Source organism: Typopeltis vanoorti, chromosome 11, assembly GCF_054136105.1.
Source record: "Typopeltis vanoorti isolate ZY-2024b chromosome 11, IOZ_Tvanoo_1.0, whole genome shotgun sequence".
Lineage (NCBI taxonomy): Eukaryota > Metazoa > Arthropoda > Arachnida > Uropygi > Thelyphonidae > Typopeltis > Typopeltis vanoorti.
In genome coordinates this window covers 68,710,424-68,731,755 of record NC_143559.1, presented here as the reverse complement: position 1 = coordinate 68,731,755, position 21,332 = coordinate 68,710,424, and the positions used below count along the sequence as shown (strand labels likewise).

General features: G+C 36.4%; 1 protein-coding gene across 1 annotated transcript in view; it reads left to right on the top strand.

Moving 5' to 3' along the window:
- LOC150101697 (ral GTPase-activating protein subunit beta) overlaps positions 1-21,332 on the top strand; it is a 778,187-nt gene that overhangs the window by 676,470 nt on the left and 80,385 nt on the right. Inside the window, 1 exon segment of the mRNA XM_090400967.1 lies at positions 7,210-7,392. Coding sequence (XP_090257093.1) covers positions 7,210-7,392 — 183 coding nt within the window.

The following is a 21,332-nucleotide window of genomic DNA, read 5'->3' as shown; positions in this document are numbered from 1 at the left end:
CGAAATTTTAGATCCTTATCCACCATCACCAAAGATCTCTTATTTCCTCCATCTCCAACAATATATCCCCACCAAGCATATAAATTCTTTATCCAATCTTTGTTTCTCAAAATTTTTTTCAAAAACCTTACATTTTGCAACATTGAATTGGCATTCCCATTCATGCAATCTATTCAAGTCTTCTTGTAAGGCCAGAACATCTGCCTCTACTCCTCATTGTTTGTCCCAACTTTGCATCATTTGCAAACAAGTGAATATCCCCAATATTATTAACATACAGGTTAAACAGCAATGGCCCTAAAACAGAAACCTAAGGCACACCACTAGTGACTTTTACGAAGTATAGCTTCCCCATACACAACTTGCTGATACCTATCAGATAGCCAATCTCCAATCCAATGCACTAGTCTAATATCTAACCCCATCTGCTCTAGTTTGACTTTTAACTTATCATGCAGTAATCTATCAAAAGCCTTTGAAAAGTTTAAGTAGATTACTAAAACATGATCTCCTTTTAGCAAAGCCATGCTGTCCATCAAAGAAAATACCACTGTTGTCAGCTGGATCCTGGTTCTCACCAGCCTCTTCAACACTAACTACAACAACTGACACACAGTTAGGCCTATAATTTGATTCTTCATTTCTCACCTCCCTTATGAAGAAGCACAATAGTGCCTTTTTTCCACTCCTTTGGAACTTTGTAAGACTCATAGTAAACAAATATGTCAAAGCAGATGTCAAGTTCTACAGCCTTATTAACATCAAGTTTGCTCAATTCTCCAACCTCTTGCTCACTTACAATCAGTCTCTCTCTCTCTCTCTCTCTCTCTCTCCTCCTCATCATCATCATCTACTGCTCTCAAACTCTCCATGATGTCACATTCAAAAGAATTAAAAGACCTTTATGAACTGCTCATTAAATATTTCAAATATATCCTCTGCAACAGTTGTTCTTATACCATTTTCTCCAATCAGCATCATCTTTCCATAATCATTCTTATTTTTCTTGCTACATATCGAAAGAACTCCCTAGGATTTTTTTGGCTTTATTAACTAACTGCTGCTCATACTTCACTTTTGCTACCCTTGCCTATTCTTTGTAAACCTCTTGGGCTTGATTATTACCATTCTTACGTGCCTACTAATGCCTTTTTCCTCTGTATCACATGCTTAATCTATTCATTCATCCATTTCAAATCTGCCTTATTTAACCTTCTGACCCTTGGAATACATTTAGACATTGCTTCTACTAGATAGTTCTCGAATATCACTTAAGCAGTATTGATCTCCTTTCCAGATGAGTCCTCATTCCATGTTACACCTGCAAGCTGTCTCATGAGCTTTTCATAATCACCAGTCTTGTAGTTCCATACATGCCCTTTCCTCACAGAACTCCTCACATTTCTGGCAACCAGCCAGGTAATCACTTCATAGTCCTGCTAACCAACTAGAGGTTGATTTGACACCTCATTTATAATGACATCCTCTGATGAGTTGATCAAACATTACTCCTTACTCATCTCATCCTCATGTCCCCATTGGTGTTGCACACTTGTTCTCTCATTCTCTATACTCGTGCTATCCACCTCTTCATTCACAAGCATCACTTCAGTCTCTCCTTCCTTACTGTCCCACTCTTTCACATCGGTTCTTACTTGATCAGCTTCATTCTCTGCACTCATTTCTCTACCTTCCAGCAACACTCTCTCCAAATGCCTCGCACCAAAAACCATTCAAATGCAGTCCATCGTTCTTATAGAGTTCAATTCTTCTTTCAAACTCGTTCCACACATTAACAAACGACATTCCTTTTTCCTCACACATTTCTGCCTACATATCATTCGCAATCTTTGCTCTCTGCCTCATTTCTTCAATGTCATACCTGGGCAACACACTGACTACCTTTCTTATCACACTATTATCTTTTATCCTTCTCAACAACCTCCTAATATTCTGATTATATTATTAATCTTATATACAGGTATTTCCATGGAGTCACATGACTCATCATGAGAGATCTATTATATTCACACACTAGCCATTATTCACAATATACCTATCATACCTCTGCTTAAACTCATTCACACAGTACCCACTGTTACCTTTGGCAAACCATTCACCCTCCAAGCAAGAAATCTAGTTTTAACACCCTTGGTAACCACACTCATGCAATTTCCATGGGTGATCCCTTAAACAATCCTTCTTGCCATAAACTAAAAAAAAATTTCAGTATAGATCCCACAAAACCCCTTTAATAACTAATATAATTCTATAATGTCTCCTCTTTTATGTCTATCAGCTAGTTTTTGAAACCAATAAAAATCTATTTACATAGTGAACATTACATAGCTTTCCACAATCTTTGTCACTCATCTTTGGATCTCTCCACCACATCTTCATCTCCACAGAATCTGGGTGACAACAGTAGTCTTAATGTTGTCTTATATGAGTAACAATAATTTCTCTATTCCTGCTTATTAGTTTGTTCTTCAACCACGTAATCTAATGTATTGTTTTGACTACCTTTGCAGTAGGGTGATGCACTTTGAGAAGAATAGACCACAGGACTTGCAAGATGACTGTGGACTTCCTGTCTACAGTCATCTTGCAAGTTCTGTGGGAAGTTGTGGACAGGAAGTACACAGCCTGTGATCTATTCTTCTCAAAGTGCATCACCGTATACTTGGCCACATTGAACTGGCAGCCATTTATTTTTGTCCATACTGCTAGACTATTTAAGTTGTTGTGCAGAATCTTTACATAACCTTTATTTACTATCTCTCTTCAAAGCTTTGCATCATCAGCAACAATATTTCCTTTAAAATCATTTCTTATGTCATTGATATACAAATTAAACAACAGAGACCCAAGTACAGAGGCATGCAGTGTACAACTAGTCACCTGCCTTCTGGTCTGAATCCTTTCACAAACCACTCTTTGATGTTTGTCTATCAGCCACTTGCTAATCCAGGTCACTAGATTTATATCCATCCCCATTGCTCCAATTTATGCAACAGAGTTCTATGTAGAATCCTGTCAGATGTCTTTGCAAAGTCCAGCAGTATTACTGAGTAACCAATAGTTTGAGTTTGGTTACCAAACTGAGTTTCCCTTATCTAACTCCATTGTCGCTTTATTATAAAAGTAAGCAAATTACCTACCCTTCACAAAACCATGTTGCCTCTTATAAAGTAACATATTGCTTTCCATCCAGTCCTGAATTCTCTCTTTTACCAATTTCTCCATTACCTTAACCTTCACTCCTAAGATACTAATTTGCCTATAATTTGCTCTTTCTGTCTTGGAATCACCTTTAAGCAGCTGGACTGTTTTTCTCCCTCTTTCAACTCCATTGTTACCCTTGAAGTAATGAGACTTAAATTAAACAGTTTGTTCAGAGGAGCTGATAATTCCCTTTCACATTTTTGTAATACATGGATAAACGTGCCATCTAATATCATGACTCTGCTCGCATTGCAATATTCAATACTTCAAATATGAATTGGAGGTACTTAGAATATTGCAATTCTTCAATATTCTAAGTACCTCTAATTCTTCAACCTGTATTCTCTCATCAGTGAATGTCACATCTGGCATTGCAACATGACCACCTAAATGATAAAAATTTGCAAAATGATTACTCAGGAACTGAACTACATGGGTTGCACTTTTTAAAGTCATATCCTTTAGTGAAAGAACTCTTTAGGATTAACTTTGGTCTCATCAGTTAGATTTCTCTCATAATTGGTTTTGGCCTTCCTTACCATACATGTCATCTATCTTGATTGTACCTTGTACTACTCATGTATGCTGATCACTTTTTTTTTTATATTCCTTCCACAACTCTTTCTTTGTCTGCAGAAGACTTTATGAACTCCTCCTTCTGACTATTGGGATGCAGTCTGATGTTTCTTTCTTCATCACCCATTTGACTAGTTCTCCTGAACTAACAACATCTCTCCCAAATTCTTATGCCATGGCAGTTGCTGAAAGCTGGCTCCTCATCTTTTCATAATTGCCTTTTTTTTTTATATGGTTCCCACCCATTAAAGGCTTCTAGAAACCTGTAGTACATTCATACTGTGAGTGGACTAATGGTTTTTTTTTTTCCATTTTTGGTAATTTTATATATTTTCTGTCTTTTTTGCATTTATTTTTTACATAGTCTGGGAATCCTACTTTAGAGACCAAATATTGAACTTTTTTCAGGCCAACAATAAGCAGAGTAGTGGTCTCACACTGTGCAATGAACTTCATCTCACATCTAAAGATAATCACAAACATCTAAGCCAATAGTGGGATTTGAGCCCACTAGCCTGTTGGTTGGAGAGCAGATACGCTAACTTCTGGGCCAACTAGACCTGCTTTGTTATTCACACATATCCCTTCTTAAGAGAAAATTCTGCATGCCCAGCAGTCTCCTCATCACTTTCCACAAGCAGAGACAACATAGATTAGTTACTATTAATTTTTCTGATGCTGTCACCAGATCCAGTACTTTTGAACCTTGTATCCCCTCTATTACGTGCTGTCTCAGGTAATTATCTCTCAGCAGCTGTATAAATTCCAGAATGGTCACATTCCTACTTCCAGTCTATGTTGCCATAGTTGAAATGTCCCATAATTATTACTCCACCTGTACTCATTACTCATTTGATAATGCATGTCTTCTATGTTTTCCCTTATATCCCCTGGATTATAACAACAACCAGTTATATATTTACTTCTGTTGGCCCTTAATCTCACATCAGATAGCCTCAGATGAACATCCCATATATCCCTGTCCTTTTGGTGTACTGTTGCTCTTTCTGGCTTTAATTCTTCTGCTATCATTGGCACCCCCCCCCCAAATCTATTCTGTCTTAAGACACTATGTCCTTTGCAATCTGTTCCTACATCATCTTTAGTCAAACAAGTCTCACTAATGCCTATAACTTTTGGCCAATTACATCTAATCAATGCCAGTAACTCCTCATTCTTATTCCAACATTAACTGCAATCTCCCCCCCCCCCAATCTCACAACCTCCCTTACACCCTGGGTTGCTAAGTCCACTAAAGTTAAGGACCTGGGAAACTACATTTAGCATTATGTGATCATTCTCCCACTTCTGAACCTCTAGGTTGCCTGGACCTATGCTCAATTGCATTCCACCCTCCCACCCCCCAAATAATCATTCTAATTCCAAACTTACACTGATCAGTACTTTCTCAAGACTCCTGATCCGAACTCTGTTCAAATGGAATCTGTCCATCTTATATAAATCCTTCCTGTCTTCCGTCTCACTCACACATCCACAAACTCCACCACCATTCTTTCCTGTGCTCTCTGTGTGTGTGTGTGTGTGTGTGTCAGCCTCATAACCTTTTCTTTCTCAATCTTCTTTTTTTTGCATGTAGCAACTCTTTCATATTTTCTTGAATATCACTTTTTCACCTGCTAAATCATTTGGACAGCCAAAATAAACATCTTTCATCTGCACTTTCTGTATCCTTACAACTTCACCAATGTTCTTAATCTTGGTGTCAGGAGAGCATGATTTCATCATATACACTCTCCTTAAGCACTCCTTTTATCAATGAATCATCATACAAGTCCGATCCTTATTTTGTTGTGTGTAGGAGTCCATGTAGGTGTGCAATCTTTTCTATTACCAACTGATCATTCTCTTCATTTTCCACTATTTCATTCTTGCAGTCACTCTTACCACTTGCAACATCAACCTCACTAGTTGCATTTTCACACATCTCATCTTTTAACTCACTGCTACCATTTTTATTCTCCTCACACATCTGGCATTTGCTCTCAAAGCACTTATGACAAACCCACTCTCCATTTTTGTTCTCCATCCATAAATCTCTCATTCTATGAAGTGCATACATTTCACAAACACTGCAGCTAACAAAACCACACATATTATAATCGCTTATACCATTGTTTCCTCGTCGATGCCATGACATACAATATAGCATATGATAAAACAAAAATAAAAGCTTTGAAAAACCACACAGTTATGCATGCAATCCCTTACAATTAAACAAATAAACACCCATAAAAATAATAATGCAGAAAGAATGATCTTATCGCTAAATACCTTCAAAAAGAATTTGTCTCAGCACCAAAAATTACACCTTCTGTCCTTCAGGGAGAAAAATATCTAGCCACATCCATATAAGACCAACTAATTCACCTACAGTTTAAAAAGCTCTGATAAAGGTTTGTATCCTAGACTGGATTTGAATCCAGGTCTTTTCAACTGAAGGGCATCATCAACACTGACTAAGCAGACTCTACTGCTCTCATTCTTTTTTTTTTTTTTTAATGTTTTATTTTATTTTATTTTATTATGGAGGCCTGTGTAGCTCAGTAGAAGTGGCGTTTGCACTCTACAGCGCTTGACCGCACGAAGAAAGGGTTTGGTGGTTCAAATCTAGTCGCCGACTAAAGGAAATTTTTCCAAGCCTTTTTTCGACCGGTTCCCGAGTTAGTCGATCTCTGGCACGGGCAAGCGGGTTTTTCCTCCCGGAAACTCGGGTTTTTCGTCCCGTAAACTCAAGAAAAATCGACCGTAGAACCCACATTATTTTCAGACATTAAATATATTGTGTTAAGGTTAGGGACCACGAGATGGCGGCACATTTGAGCCGTCTCTCTTCACTGTGTACCGCTTAATTAGTGATAGCCTTGGGCCATCTATCTCCGATTGGTACCAGTGGAGATTGAACTGCCCACTCAGTCTCCAAAAAGTTAGATAGGGCTAAATGGCCTCGCCTACTCCTGTATACGGGAATAAAAAGGCGTTAGCTGATTTTTTTTTTTTATTTATTTATTCATTTATTATTTTTTTGAGCAATTTTTTGATGCTATCAGAGTTCATACAGTGATGTATCCCTTTTTTTTCTTATTAAGCATACATCTTTTATGAATTTATCATATCTATTTCACTTAATCATGTTATTTCAATTAAATCTTTGTCATATTGAAATTTCCTATAATGAGATTTAAAAATGCACTATTTATTTTCACACTTGTCTTTTTCCTAAAAATTAAGCTTAAATTATGTTAAGTTGTTCTGCAAGTTCATTATTGAGTATGCAGTTCATTTTCTTTATGGGGTATTAAAATGAATTCTTAAGATGTATAAATATTTGTAACAAAATAGGTATTCAAACAACTCACTTTTCATTCTGTTTCTTCTTACCCTCAAAAGAAATGCTAACTGATCATGGAGGCAGCTTATATAATGGTGACCACCAAGTACTTTATTGGTCAGATGCTTCATCTGAAATAGCATTTGTTGTTCCATATCAGAAAGACAGGCCTTCAAGTTGTGAACCATCACAGAAAGATGATGATAGTGATTCTCCCGATGAAATAACCTTCAGACATAAAGGTAAATTTCAAAAAAGAATAATGAATTAAAATGTTTAAAAGAATACTGTAATGCATTTTACATAATATGAAATCAATGTAATATATGTTTATAAATATGTGCAATACACGTGTGTGTGTGAGAGAGTGAGTGAGTGAGATTCTTAAGAAATGGAGTTGTCTCATACAACTTTCTAATGTTCTGTGAGTCATAGTTTTCTCACTTTCTATGTGAATTTTTCCTTTCCAATTATATTGCTTCATGTTTGAGCACTGAATTTTATTGTTATTTTGTGGGCTCTGTGGAGCCTAAAAACTCATTGTGAGATAAGAGCATCGTCTGTTATTCACAAAGTGCTTATCATATCTCTCTCTCTCTCTCTCTCTCTCTCTCTCTCTCTCTCTTCTTAGTCATTCACTGACAAAGCATCAGCTGCTTTGGCAACCATTCCACTTCTTCACCACTCTTCAAACAATAAATTTAGTCCTTAAACTAAATATTACATAGTTTTGTGGGATGATCCATTGATCACTAATCCTCTTTCATGTATTGAAATTTTTTTTTCTACATTTCTCCCATAAAACCTCATAGTAACTTGCATGTTTCTGTCATATCCCATATTTTATGCCTATCAACTTATGTTTGTAATCTACAAACCTTCGATTTCTCCTCACAGAAACATTCTACAGACCTGTCAGTTGCATCTAAATTTTTTCTGTTATTTCCTCATACCGGCTCGGTGTGGCAATGGGCAGTGAGAAAAGGACACCTTGGTGGAACCAAGAAGTCCAAAAAACTGTCCGGGCAAAAAAAGGAGTCGTACCTAATATGGCTTAGGATCAGGTCACCTGAGATGCGTCTGCGGTATGCTGAGGCAGTAAAGACAGCAAAGCAGAAGGCTTGGGAATCCTTTGGAGAAAGATTAGACTCATCCTACGCAAATGCAAATAAAGTATTCTGGCAAACCATCCACCGCCTTCGAGGGAGGAAATCGTGCACAGCAAGGGCAATTAAGGCCTCTGATGGTGCACTTTTAACAACCGAGAAGGATATCCTCCACAGATGGAGGGAATACTTTGAGACCCTTCTTAACCCGGGTGGCCCAGCAGTTGTGGACATCCAAGAGGTGCAGATCAGGCCAATGACTAGTCTCACAGAGAGGTCCATTTTGCAATAAAATCGCTAAAATTGGGCAAGGCTGCTGGCGATGATGAAATTTGGCCCGAAATGCTAAAAGCCTTAAATCGAGACAGTGTTCTCTGGCTGACTCGAGTGTGTCAGGCTGCTTGGATATCTTGGCGAGCACCAAAGCAATGGCAGACAGGCATAATAATACCAGTCTTCAAGAAGGGAGACTAGAAGGATTGCAGTAACTATCGTGGCATCTCTCTGCTCATCCTGCCTGGGAAAGTGTATGCTAGGTGCTTGGAAAGATGGTGCAGGAGCATAGTTGAGTTAAAGTTCCAGGAAGAACAATGTGGCTTTTGTCCTGGTAGAAGCACAACTGACCAAACCTTCACTTTAAGGCAAGTCTTTGAGAAATCTTGGGAATATGCGAAGAATGTCTACACATGTTTTGTGGACTTGGAGAACATATGAGGTTCCTCAGGATAAGCTTTGGCAAGTAGTACAGAAGTATGGAGTGGATGGCCAACTATTAGCTGCCATCAAGTCCCTGTATGAATGCCCAGAGTTTTGTGTCAGGATAAACAGCACAAAGTCTGAACCCTTCACAGTCTCCATTGGCCTCTGCCAAGGGTGTGTTCTGTCACCTCTCCTTTTCATAATATTTATGGACTGGATTGATAGGCACAGCCGAGGCAGTGAGTGTGTCAGAATTGGAAGATGTCACATTGGACGTCTGCTTTTTGCAGATGACCTAGTTCTGCTTAGCTCTTCCACAGATGACCTCCAGCAGACCCTGGATAGGTTTGTAGCTGTTTGTGTAGACGCCAGAATGAAAATCAGTGTGGCCAAAACTGAAACATTTGTGGTCTAAAGACAACCATCCCAGTGCACTCTACATGTAAGTGGAGTCCCAGTGAGGCAAGTGGAGAAGTTTAAATACCTTGGGTCCATATTCACGAGTGATGGAAAGTGTGACTAGCTAGATGCTCGAATTGGCTTAGCAAGCTCAATATTGCAGGAGCTTGACTGTTCGGTAGTACTGAAGCGGGAGTTAAGTCAGAAGGCAAAGCTGGCTGTCTTCAATACAGTCTATATCCCTATCCTCAGCTATGGTCATGAGAGTTGGGTAATGACCGAAAGAATGCAGACACGAATCCAAGCGGCTGAAATGAGGTTCCTTCGAGGGGTTGCAGGGCTGACAAGACTCGACAGAGTCAGAAGCTCTGCAATTCGGGAAACCCTTAATACTCAACTGCTGCTTCTCCGTGTTGAGATATCACAGTTACGTTGGTATGGGCACCTGGTCAAAATGTCACAAGAGAGGCTCCCTCTGTAGGCCCTCTTTGCCAAGCCAGAGGGTAGGAGGCCACGTGGAAGGCCAAGGACTCGCTGGATAGATTATATCCAAAACCTTGGGTGGACATGTTTGGGAATCCCACCAGAACACCTGAGCTTGGTGGCAGAGGATCGTGCCCATTGGAAGTTCCTCTTGCATCTGTTTCCCCCACAACCCAATTAGGAAAGGCGGGCCTTGAAGATGTATGTATGTATGTATACATGTATGTATTTCCTCATACCCAAGAAATCCAGATGAACAAATTTGTGCACAGCAGTACAGATATGGTCATATGAAAACTTTAGAAACAGGAATAATAACTTTATCATCTCTAATAAACAGTGTGATCTCAATGTCCGAGGGATATTATGAGCTATTTTGCCCACTTTAGTGGTATGTTTTCTGAGTTTCAACTCTCTGTCAACTATCATCCTCAAATTTTTCTCCCTGTCAATTTCTTGCAGTCCAATTTCATTAGCTTGATGAAACTGGACTGCTTTGGGATGAAAGGATTACAGCTTGTTCTGTAATTGTGACACATTGTAATATTAAACTTGACCATTATCCATTGCTCACCCTGCCAGTCTGTTTCAATCATCGTATACAATATCTATATTACTTTTATTAAGTTTTGCCCTCAGTTTAGCATCATCAGTGAACAACTGAATACCTCTTCCTCTCAGTTAATTGCTGATATCAGTAATGTGCATATTAAATAGCAGCAGCTCAAGCACAAAGAGAGGTGTGATTCTACTTAACCATGTACTTCTTTGATAGTTTTTTTTGCTTGATCAGAAAGTAAATTACACTCGACAAGAAATCATATTCTTGTTTTAATCCTTTATACAAGTGTAAGCTGAGCAAATGAAAGTTTACATATGAAATATCTTCACGACTATATTACTTATATATACAAGTAATGTAATCAGCTACAGAGGTTCCATACAGATATGTACTAGACCTTTTTTTTTTATTGAGGTTTCATCAGTGTGAAGATGAATGAACCCATGAAGATACCGAGAACTAAATCGATGCAGAAATAATATTCCCCCCCCCATTTAGTAGCCAAATGATGTGTCACTATATTATTAATATACTCTGGAATATACTGACCCTCCACCAGCCTGTGCCAACAGTCTGCTGCTAACTGGAAGCAACTGAAAAAAAGGCCTAGAATAATTTCCTCTAGTCTTTAACTAGAATCAAACCTATAAGTCTTCCTTTTAGCTGTTCTGTATTATAAATCAGGAATCATTTCCACAAGACTGCATATGCCCCAAATTTTGATGGATCCTAAATAATAAATTTAATATATCCTGAATAATAATGAAATCCTAAGTAATGCATTTCATTAAATTCCATATAACCAGAGGGAAGTTGTTTCTTGTTCTTTCTCTCTCTCTCTCTGTGTTCACTGGTCATCTACAGACACCGTATGATCACTCCGATGCTCGGTGATGTGCCACACCAGGCCTCACCACGTAGTCCTGTTGTTGGCAGCCTCAACTCTCTGAAGATCAGTCACTTCACAAACACCATCCATCCATCTCATTGATGGTCTACCCCTCTTTTTCCAGGAACAGTAATAGAAGGTAAACCTTACCTTCTATTACTGTTCTGAGAAGTCTCCCTTCCATCCTTTCTATGTGTCCAAAATATTTTAACTTTTTTCTGTCAATATCCTTAAGGAGCCTTAAAGTTCTACTGATTTTTTCTCACACCCATTCATTTGTATGTGTATATGATAGTATACGAGTATATGATTTCAGTATAATGATATCCTCAACTGCCTTCTGTAACACCACATCTCAAAAGCAGATATCTGTTTCTTATCTGATGACTTCTTTAAGTTCCAAGTCTCACATCCATAAGTCGCTGCTGGAAAAACAACTGCATCTAAAATCTTCAACTTTGTTCCCATGGATATAGATCCAGATTTTAGACAGCTCTCTGACTGTTGTTTTAGCCATTCCTAACCTTTTCCTGACGTCTTCTGAACAGCAATTCTTCACATTAATAATGGATCCCAGGTACTCAAACTTGCTGACTTCCTCAATTCTTTCTCCATTAAGGTACACTAGTTTTTCAAGAGCTTCTCTTTTTGTATTTCCTTTGAGAACCATAATATTTGTCTTGCTAGAATTGAGTTGAAGTCCTCTGTTATTACTGATCTTGTTAACTTTGTCAAGAATTAGTCCTAGTTTTTCCATTACAAAGGAGTACTGTATCATCAGCATACCTCAGATTACTGATCAATCTACCTCCTATCCTAATTCCTGTCCTGAGCTCATCCAATGTTCCATGCATGATGTCCTCTGTACTAAACAAGTGAGGAGAAAGTAAACATCCTTGCCTAACTCCTTTTCCAACTTGAAGCCAGTCAGTCAATCCAACACCTGTTCTTACCATGGCTTCTTGCTCCTTATAGAAGTTGGCAATCAGCCTTATAGTGTGTTGAGGAAAACCCATTCTTTTCATTACTTCTCACAGTTTGACATATTCAACACAGTCAGAAACTTTAGAGTAATCTAAGAAACACATTACCAGAGGGAGTCTGAATTCTTTATATTTTTCTTTGATCTGTCTAAAGCAAAACTGATCTGGAGATTAGATTTGCTTTAGACAGATCTGATCTCTGGTGTCCTTACCTTTCCTAAAACCTGCTTGTTCCTTGGGCATCTCTGCCTCAATCCTATTTAGCATCATCTTCAATAAAATTGTTGTTTCTTGAGGATAAGGAAATTGTGGAGAGAGAGAGAGTTCCAGAGATAAGTGAGCAAAATGGTATCTTACTGTGGAGTGCTTCTTATGAAGACAGATTGAAGGTTTGAGGATTGCAGACTTTGCAATACACAGACTATTTTTCCATCCTGCCAGAGCAGAATTATTACCATGATTGGTTATACAGCCATGTAGAAACAATCGGAAACTTCTCCTGCCTTCCTTATTCATTGCTAAATTCCTCCAGTTTTTGACTCTGACAGTTTTATTATCCTTTATCTCCATTTTTCCCATTTCAGATTAGATCTTCCAGTTTTCCTTTTCTAGCTTTGAATACCTTGACTGTTCTATTATTATCCATAGATATAATGTGTAGTGCAATTTAATCTGCTAATTTTTGATATGTCAGGCTTTAAGTAGCTTATAATTCATGATTGTATCTTTCTTCCACACTATTCTCTTGAGAACTCATCTTTCTTCCATGCTTACCTGAGAACTCATCTTTCAAACAAACCTAGCGATCTTTCATCTGCCTATAATTAATGTTCTAATTTCAGAGGCACATGTTGTGATTACTAGCTTTACAAGTACATTGTACATCATTATTTTTGTTTTTCTTGAGATCATATATGACAAGGGTTTCATAAGGCTGTGTAGATATCTATTTGCAGAAAAAAGTTTTTGAATCTCAACACTGATATCATTTATACAATGAACATCTGATTCCAAGTATGTAAACTATGTACAATTTCAAATTTATAGGAAGCAATTTATGCAATTTAAAAATGCAGCAATTTATGCAATTTAAAAATGCAGCAATTTATATTGCATTTAAATAAGCAATGACTCGAATTGCTTATTTAAAGCAGTTTGAGTCATTGCTTTTTTTTCTATTCTTCCTATAATATTGATATCAGCATATGCCAAAATTTGTGCTGATTTGCAGAGTTATTACTGTGTCTAATTTCAAAATATTTTCCCTTTGCTAATAGTCTGTTTTAAATAAAAAAAAAATAAAATAAAATAAAAATAAAAAAGTTGAGAATGAGCTGGTGGGAAATTTTTGTAAATATGTAAAATGCAAATTTGAACCCCATCCCGCCATAGTCCAGCGATAATCTGAGTACAGAGGAAATAATTATTTTATAATTATAATTCAACCCAGGTGGGTAAATAGTAAAGAGATAGTAGTTCTGAGGGTGACAGCAAGATAAGTTAAATTTTTATATTTATTGTGTGATGATATCCTTAGATATCATCACACAATAATCCTTAATCCTTTTTTTCCATATCCTTGGATATGGAAAAGTAGTAGCATTTTAAAAAATCTTAAACTAAAGCTCTATAAAACCATTATTATATCTATAGCAATGTATGGAGCAAAGACATAGAGACTCAGAAAAAAAGTGCAGAAAATCAGAACATTCGAAATTAAATGCTTAAGGAAAATAAATAAAAGTTGCTGGTAAGAACACAAAACAAATGAGCAAGTCAAACATGAATTAAACTATAGAGAAGATATCATAGCTATAATTCTTAAACAGCAATTAAGATGTTTTGGACATCTCAAGAGAATGTCCTAGAGATTACCAAATATAGTCTTGAATAGAATCATTGAATGAAGACACTCAAGAGATAGCCAAAAAGAACTTGACTACAGTCTTTTGAAGGAAAGCTCACAATTATCAAGCTTCAGAGAGATTACAGAAATGTCCAGGGATAGAGCTGGATGACCAAGATTTAATAAAGGACTTAACCCATCATCTGATGGATGAGAAAGAAGAAAGAAAGAAATCAAAGATATCCTTGGATATTAATTGAATAATTGAATTTCATGGTGCAATAGCTTGGATTGGTACACAGTATTTGGTTGAGTTATAGCTGCGTAGTGATTAATTTCTAAGCACTTCTTTGTTCATTGATCAAATACAAAATGGCAATGAGAATGAGATCAGTAAGTAGATTGATGTGAAAGATTAATAATATGAACAGTATGAGAATGGTTTGGTGCCACGAAATGTTATATATGTGTGGAGAGATATATTGAGAATGTTTGTGTGTGGAGAGGTTGAATAAGAGAAGTGAGCGAGTATGGGTATGCAAGAAGAAGGATGGAATACTCTAGGTGAGACTATGAGTGAATGTCTATGGAAGCAAGCAAGACTAACAGCAAGAAAGAGTGTGTGGCTGGCAGTAAGATAATGTGCAATAATAATATCAAGAAAGAGAGTGTGTGGGGGCTGATGGCTAGCAAGAGAGAGAGGGCAAGTACTGGTAAGATAGTGAGCATGAATGATAATAAAAAATGACAGTGGTGTGACTAATAGTAAGATAACAAGATGAATAGCTGCAAGAATGTATGTGGAGTGAGAGGAGAACCTCTTTTACACAGCCAACAAATGGTTTGAGAGCAGTATATGGAGATTCAACTATTATTTCAATGAAATCCCAGGCCATCCCATTCTTTTCTTGTCTGCTCGCATATTTACTTATGCATCCACACTTCTCATGCAGTGCCTTCCTGACTCCCTTCCCCCTCCTGTTCTTCTCTCTATCTTGCATCGTGTTCTCTCATTTCCATCACTCACACTACTCACCTTTTCATTCACAAGCTTTTTCAATCTCTTCTACCCCACCTTTTTGTGTTCTTCCAAATCACATTTTGGTTCCTCAGATCTTATCTTCTCTGCAGTCCATCTCTCTTGCACATCCATCCCTCAAAATCAACCCACATGTTCACAAACTGCACTCCTTTCTCCTCACACAGATCTGTTAGCATTTATGATCTTTGCTTGCTGTCACAACTCATCACTGTCATACCTGGGAAACATACTGACTACCCTTCCTACCATGCTATTATCTCTTATTCTCCTCAACAGCCTCCTGATATCCATGCTCATATTTTACTTGTTTCCAACCAAATCATTTATTCCTACTACCAGTACCAACTCTTTTGCTTGTTTTTTTCCTCATGTCCAATGCCTCAATCACTCTGCTCATTCTACCTCCAGGAAAACAAACTTTATGCACTTATAGCAATGACCATGTTAGAGGTATGGAGCAGTCACATCTGAAAAGTGGTTTTGGTGGGACTTGTTCTAGATCAGGGGGTGGGCAACCTTTTTAAGTGTGCATGCCAAAATTGCCAAAATATTTGATGCAAAATTTTCTTGTGACAATCAAAATTTTGGGAGACATATTATTATTTAGTGTCTTTTAAGTATTGGGAGAACTTTTCAGATAATCAAAAATCGTACTAGAGCAGTAAAATCAAAAAATATTGTAAGAATAATTATTGTAAGTCATGTAAGATTGAATGAATGAATGTAAAAATTAGTGGCAGAATTTTTACTTAAGTCCTTCTATCCTGTTGGTAGCGTGGATATTTTTTATTTGTCTTTAAGTGTAATTCTAGCTGCCATATACAGCCACATAATTTAAAGATGCAATTTTTAACATCAGCAAAAGAGTAAACAATAATTCTGAAATTTTTTTTTTTTTATAAAGATCAGTCAGGCATAAGTTTTTTTCAATATATTACAGTGCAAAATCTCATAATCATTTTACTTGACTAAAGCACAATAAAATAAAGTAAAATTAAAGATATTCTTTTATTAATTCTTAATCTGTTGTGAATAATACACAAAAATTACAGATAAAATAAAATGTTATTTTACCCACATAATATATTAAACAAAAGTTAATGTTTACCATTTTTTAACAGAAAACATCAAATCAAAACTAGAGAAAGAAAAATAGTAGAAGTTTTATTTATTTAACATCAATGAGACTTCTGCTGCTGCATCACTGATGACAGATAATTTATATCAGGTTTATATTTTGTAACCCTTAGAGATATGCATGTGCTACTAGTTTCATCTATAAGGCTACTCCTATTACGAGACTTAACAAAGTTCATCACTGAGAACAATGATTCACAAGAATATATAGATGCAAAAAATTGATAGTAATGCTGTTGCAAAGGTTTTTAAACATACGAAAGTTTCTGGAATAGTATTCCAAGTCCTTAGTACCTTGTTTTTTTTTTTTTTTTTTTTTTTTTTTTTTTAGCACTCTGAAGTTAACAAATCTTAGAGAGAACTGCTCAACAGACACAGTGACATTTAATAATAGCTTTTGAAGACATTGGCAGTCTATTTTGTCATCCTTTTGGAGATCATTGATGTATTTCTTTAAGTTTGGAAAATATCTAATCTCTCACTGTCTACATCCCTCTTAAAAACTCCTAGTTTCATTCCAAATGCCTTTTTGTCATTAAACATAACATCCAGAGCCTTACCTAGAGCCCTGTAGTTTAAGGTTCAAGTAATTTAAATGTTCACAAAAATCTGAAATTAATTTCAAAATGTAATTTTGAAATTACATTTTGAAGTAATTTCAAAATTACTTCAAAATTTGAAGTAATTTTGAAATAATTACTTCAAAATGTTTGGAGTAATTATTTTGAAAGACTGCTGAACAAACCAAGCAGTGATAGAACTATACTAGAAAATTTTCAAGAGAGAATGCAAAGAGGAGTACATATCATTACTTCAGGTAGAAAAAGCCATTAAAAAGTTGGAAAGGTAGCTGGAATAGATGAGATTCGACCAGAAATGCTTAAGTATGGAGGTATAAAAGATTTGCAGTGGTTGCACTTGCATAATTCTGAGGGCTTAGACAGAAGGTCGAATTCCCAATGATTGGAGTAAAGCTCCCATAGCACCAATCTATAAAAAAGGGAATAAAGCTGAATGTGAGACTAATAGAGGAATTTCTCTGCTGACTGTTCCAGGTAAGATTTATGCAAGCATACTTGAAAGCAGGTTGAAACTTGGAGAAGAACAAGCTGTGTTCAGGCCAAATAAAGACTGTCAAGATCAGATTTTCACTTTAAGACAAATAGTTGAGAAATTGTGAGAATATGACAAGGATCTGCACTTAAATTTTGTAGATCTGGAAAAGACATATGACAAGGTACCCAGAGAAAAGCTTTTCGAAACACTACAATTATATGGGATGAATGGAATTATACAGAGTAATACATAGTCTATATTTAAGTTGTCAGTCATCAGTTAAAATTGAAAGAAATACAGGAATATGGTGTGATGTAAAATCAGGGATAAGACATTATGAAATACATTATGATGTACATTATGAAAGAAAGTGGCATTAGACCTGATATTAGAATTGAAGATGTCAAACTTAGCTCTTTGCTTTATGCATATCATGTTGTACTCCTAAACACATCTAGTGTAATTCTCTAACTAAATTGAATAACAGCTGTAACAAATTTGAAATGAAAATCAGCAATAAGAGAACCAAATCTATGAAAATAGGCAGGAACATTGAAAACTTCAGCTGCATTCTGAATGGAGATCCTATAGAACATATAAAACATTTCTGTTATTTAGACACAGTTTTTAGTGAAGATGGCAAGTTAAATCTTGGAAATAGACAACAGAATAAGCAAAGCTGGTATGATGGATAGCCAGATGAATACATTTTTATGGAATACAAGAGAAATTAGCCATAACACCAAACTAACAGTATACAAGACAGCATTCAAACCAGTTTAAGTTTGTTTTGGATCTGAGAGTTGGTTAGAAATAAAGCACTTGATCAAAGACTAGAGACCACGGATATGATGGTTCTGAGAAAAATCAGGGGAGTGAATCGATGGCATCAATGGCAGAATCACATTAAAAATGAAGATATTAGAAAGGAATTTGACATGGTTAGCATTCAAGAATGTGTAAGCATAGCTAATCTAATGGTGAGGAAAGTTTGACAAAACAGGTGTTTGATGCCAAAATGGCAGGAAAGAGACCCAGAAGAAGACCAAGGTCTAGGTGGATTGATTCAGTCAGAACTGCCTTAGAAGAACGAAATGTTAGATATGGCAATATTGGAGTGCTTACGAGTAATAGGCTAATTTGGAGGAAAATTGTGAATAGGAGATTAATAATAACATAAACTTAATCATGTAATGCTGTCATAGTAACCTGAATGCCCCATGGGGATACATATCAGGAAATTGATAATGATGATCATGAAAATGTCTGAATGTATTCCAAGGATCATGAAGTTAAATAAGGTGAGAAATGGATGAATGAAGATGTGAGGCATACAATTTGGAAGAAGGCATGATGGAGATAGTAAGTGATAGTAATGATCAGTGAAATGAGGAGTACAAAGAAATGGCAAGGAAGTTAACTTGCTTAATAAGAGTAACAAAAGTTCAGTATAAGCAGCAGTTGCTTAATAACACCAAAAACTATTTCAAGGCCAGTAGAAAAATAACTAAAGGATGATATTGGCTGGTGGAAATAGTATTTTAAAATTTTCACATAATCGTGATTTAATTATTATGTTCATTTTTTATAGTATTATATATCCTGAGAGAAAATGTCATTAATAATATTTTAAGTTTTGTTATGTATGATAATCTAAAAATATATATGTATTTGTTCACACTCATTAATACAGTTATATGCTTGGTATTACTGGGACAGCAGCTTCCTCCCACTGTGGGCAGTACTCTCTATGTTGATGACTTCACAATTTACTGGCACTCTTGTAACATGAGGGTAATTGAAAGACATCTTCAAGCAGTTGATCGTGCCTCTCTATGGGCTCTTAGTAGTGGGTTCAGGTTTTCAGCAGAAAAAAAAATTTCTGTGTACACTTCTGTTTGAAATGCACACTTCACCCATTCTTAATTCAGGTGAATTAAGAATGGGACAAACTATTATTCTAGTAGGAACAGAAGCAAAATTCTTGGGACAGAAAAATTCCTTGTACACATTCATCAACTGAGAGAAAAGTGCAAGAGAGCACACTGAATTTCCTTCACACTCTATTTTGCACTGAATATGGGTGCAGATCGATCCTCATTGCTGCATCTTTATCATGCACTGATGTGTTCAAAGCTGGATTATGAATCTCAAGTCTACAGTTCTACAAGGCAGAATAACATGTGATCTTTGAATCTCATCCATCATCAGGGTATACAGATAGCTACTGGTGAATTTCACATATCACCTGCTCAAAGTCTTTATGTTGAAGCAAATGAACCTGTTTCCAGACAACTGTTTCCATCTATCATTTAGATTGAAACAGTTATCTCTTAATTATGCCCTAAAAATAAAGTCTTTTCCAGAGCATCCTGCATGGACTAGTCTCTTTTCTCTGCTTTGGGAAGCTCATTATCACACTAGGAAGCTCAATATCACACGAGATCATGCATGCTGTTGGCATGAATGTTGATAACATTGTCTGCACCAAACATAACAGCATTCCTCCATGGCAGGTTTACACTTAATCTTCTAACCTCTTACTTTGTCAACTACACAGTCATACTCCATCATCATCATCTGTTTACCTGCAGTTGTTTAATTCCCATAGAGCAACTCACTCTGATTGATTTCTTTCTCATCTATACTGATGAGCAAGATTAGAGATCTGTGCTGCTGTGTTTCCAGAGATTAATATCTCAGTCCATATCCTACCTGGTTGCAGTAATTATACATCAGAGTTGCTTGCCATTCGGCTTGTACTTGTGCATATAAAATAAAACCGCTACTAAAAGTGTACAATTTATACAGACTCATTGAGTTCTTTACACAGTGCTTTCCAAACTTATGGATGTAAAGACCCCCTTGGAAAAATTAAAATATTTCATGGCCCCCATCGTAAAAAAAAAAATCTTAATACAGACATATATTATGATAATGTTTATTATATTTATATTCAATACAAAACATAGCGAATATTGCAAAAATCAAATGCAAATATTACATTTTTAGCATCTTACATACACATTTGACATGGCACACACTTAGTCTTAAAACATTTTAAATTTGTTTTCATTATTTCATGCTCCCCCCCCTCAACAAAACTAACAGCCCCCAAGGGGGCTGTGGCCCACAGTTTGGAAAGTACTGCTTTACAGGGTGTCTTCTTTCCTGTGTATAATTCAAATCCAGTGTTGTGTGAGGTTACACCTGTTGTACGAAATGAAGACCCTTAATTTTGATGTTCAGTTGTGCTGGATTCTCAGCTGCATTGAAATTAAGGGAAACGAGACTGCACATGCAGTTGCTAGATCAGCTCATACTTTTTCGATGTACTGTTTGATGCTACCACATAGACTACAGACAGTTTATTGCTAATTGCCCATTGCCCAATGATAGTTATCATGGCTGGAAGCATTGACAAACAAATTACATGATATTAAGAATTGGCAGTCTAGTCAATGTAGAAACTGAAGACAGGAAGTTATTCTTGCTAGGCTCCACTTATGTGTGAAAAATGCAGCACACATCTTACTATTTGTTATATTCTGGTGGAGTTACTGTACTTCATATGAGAAAGGAATGAAATTTTTTACCTATCTAGTTGAGCAATATACACTCAGACAGATGTTATTAGACAGACAAATTGCGTGACTTTTTTTTTACTTTTTACACAGAATTAATTTATACAAACACGTTCGATTATAAATTTTATTTATGTGTGGATACCACATTTCTTAACTTAATTTTTTTGTGTACATACTATTTACTAATTTATCTCTTTCTGACTATTTATTAATAACCTGTGTACTGCTGTAACCCTTGCTATGGCATGGTATGACCTTGCTGCCCTTCCACCAATAAACCATAAACCAAATTGCTAACCAACTGGAACAACCATGTAGTTAAACAGTGGCCATATCAAGGAGATGTATTTTTATGTAGTCTACTTGCTTACTATATGATGTAATTCTTAAGGA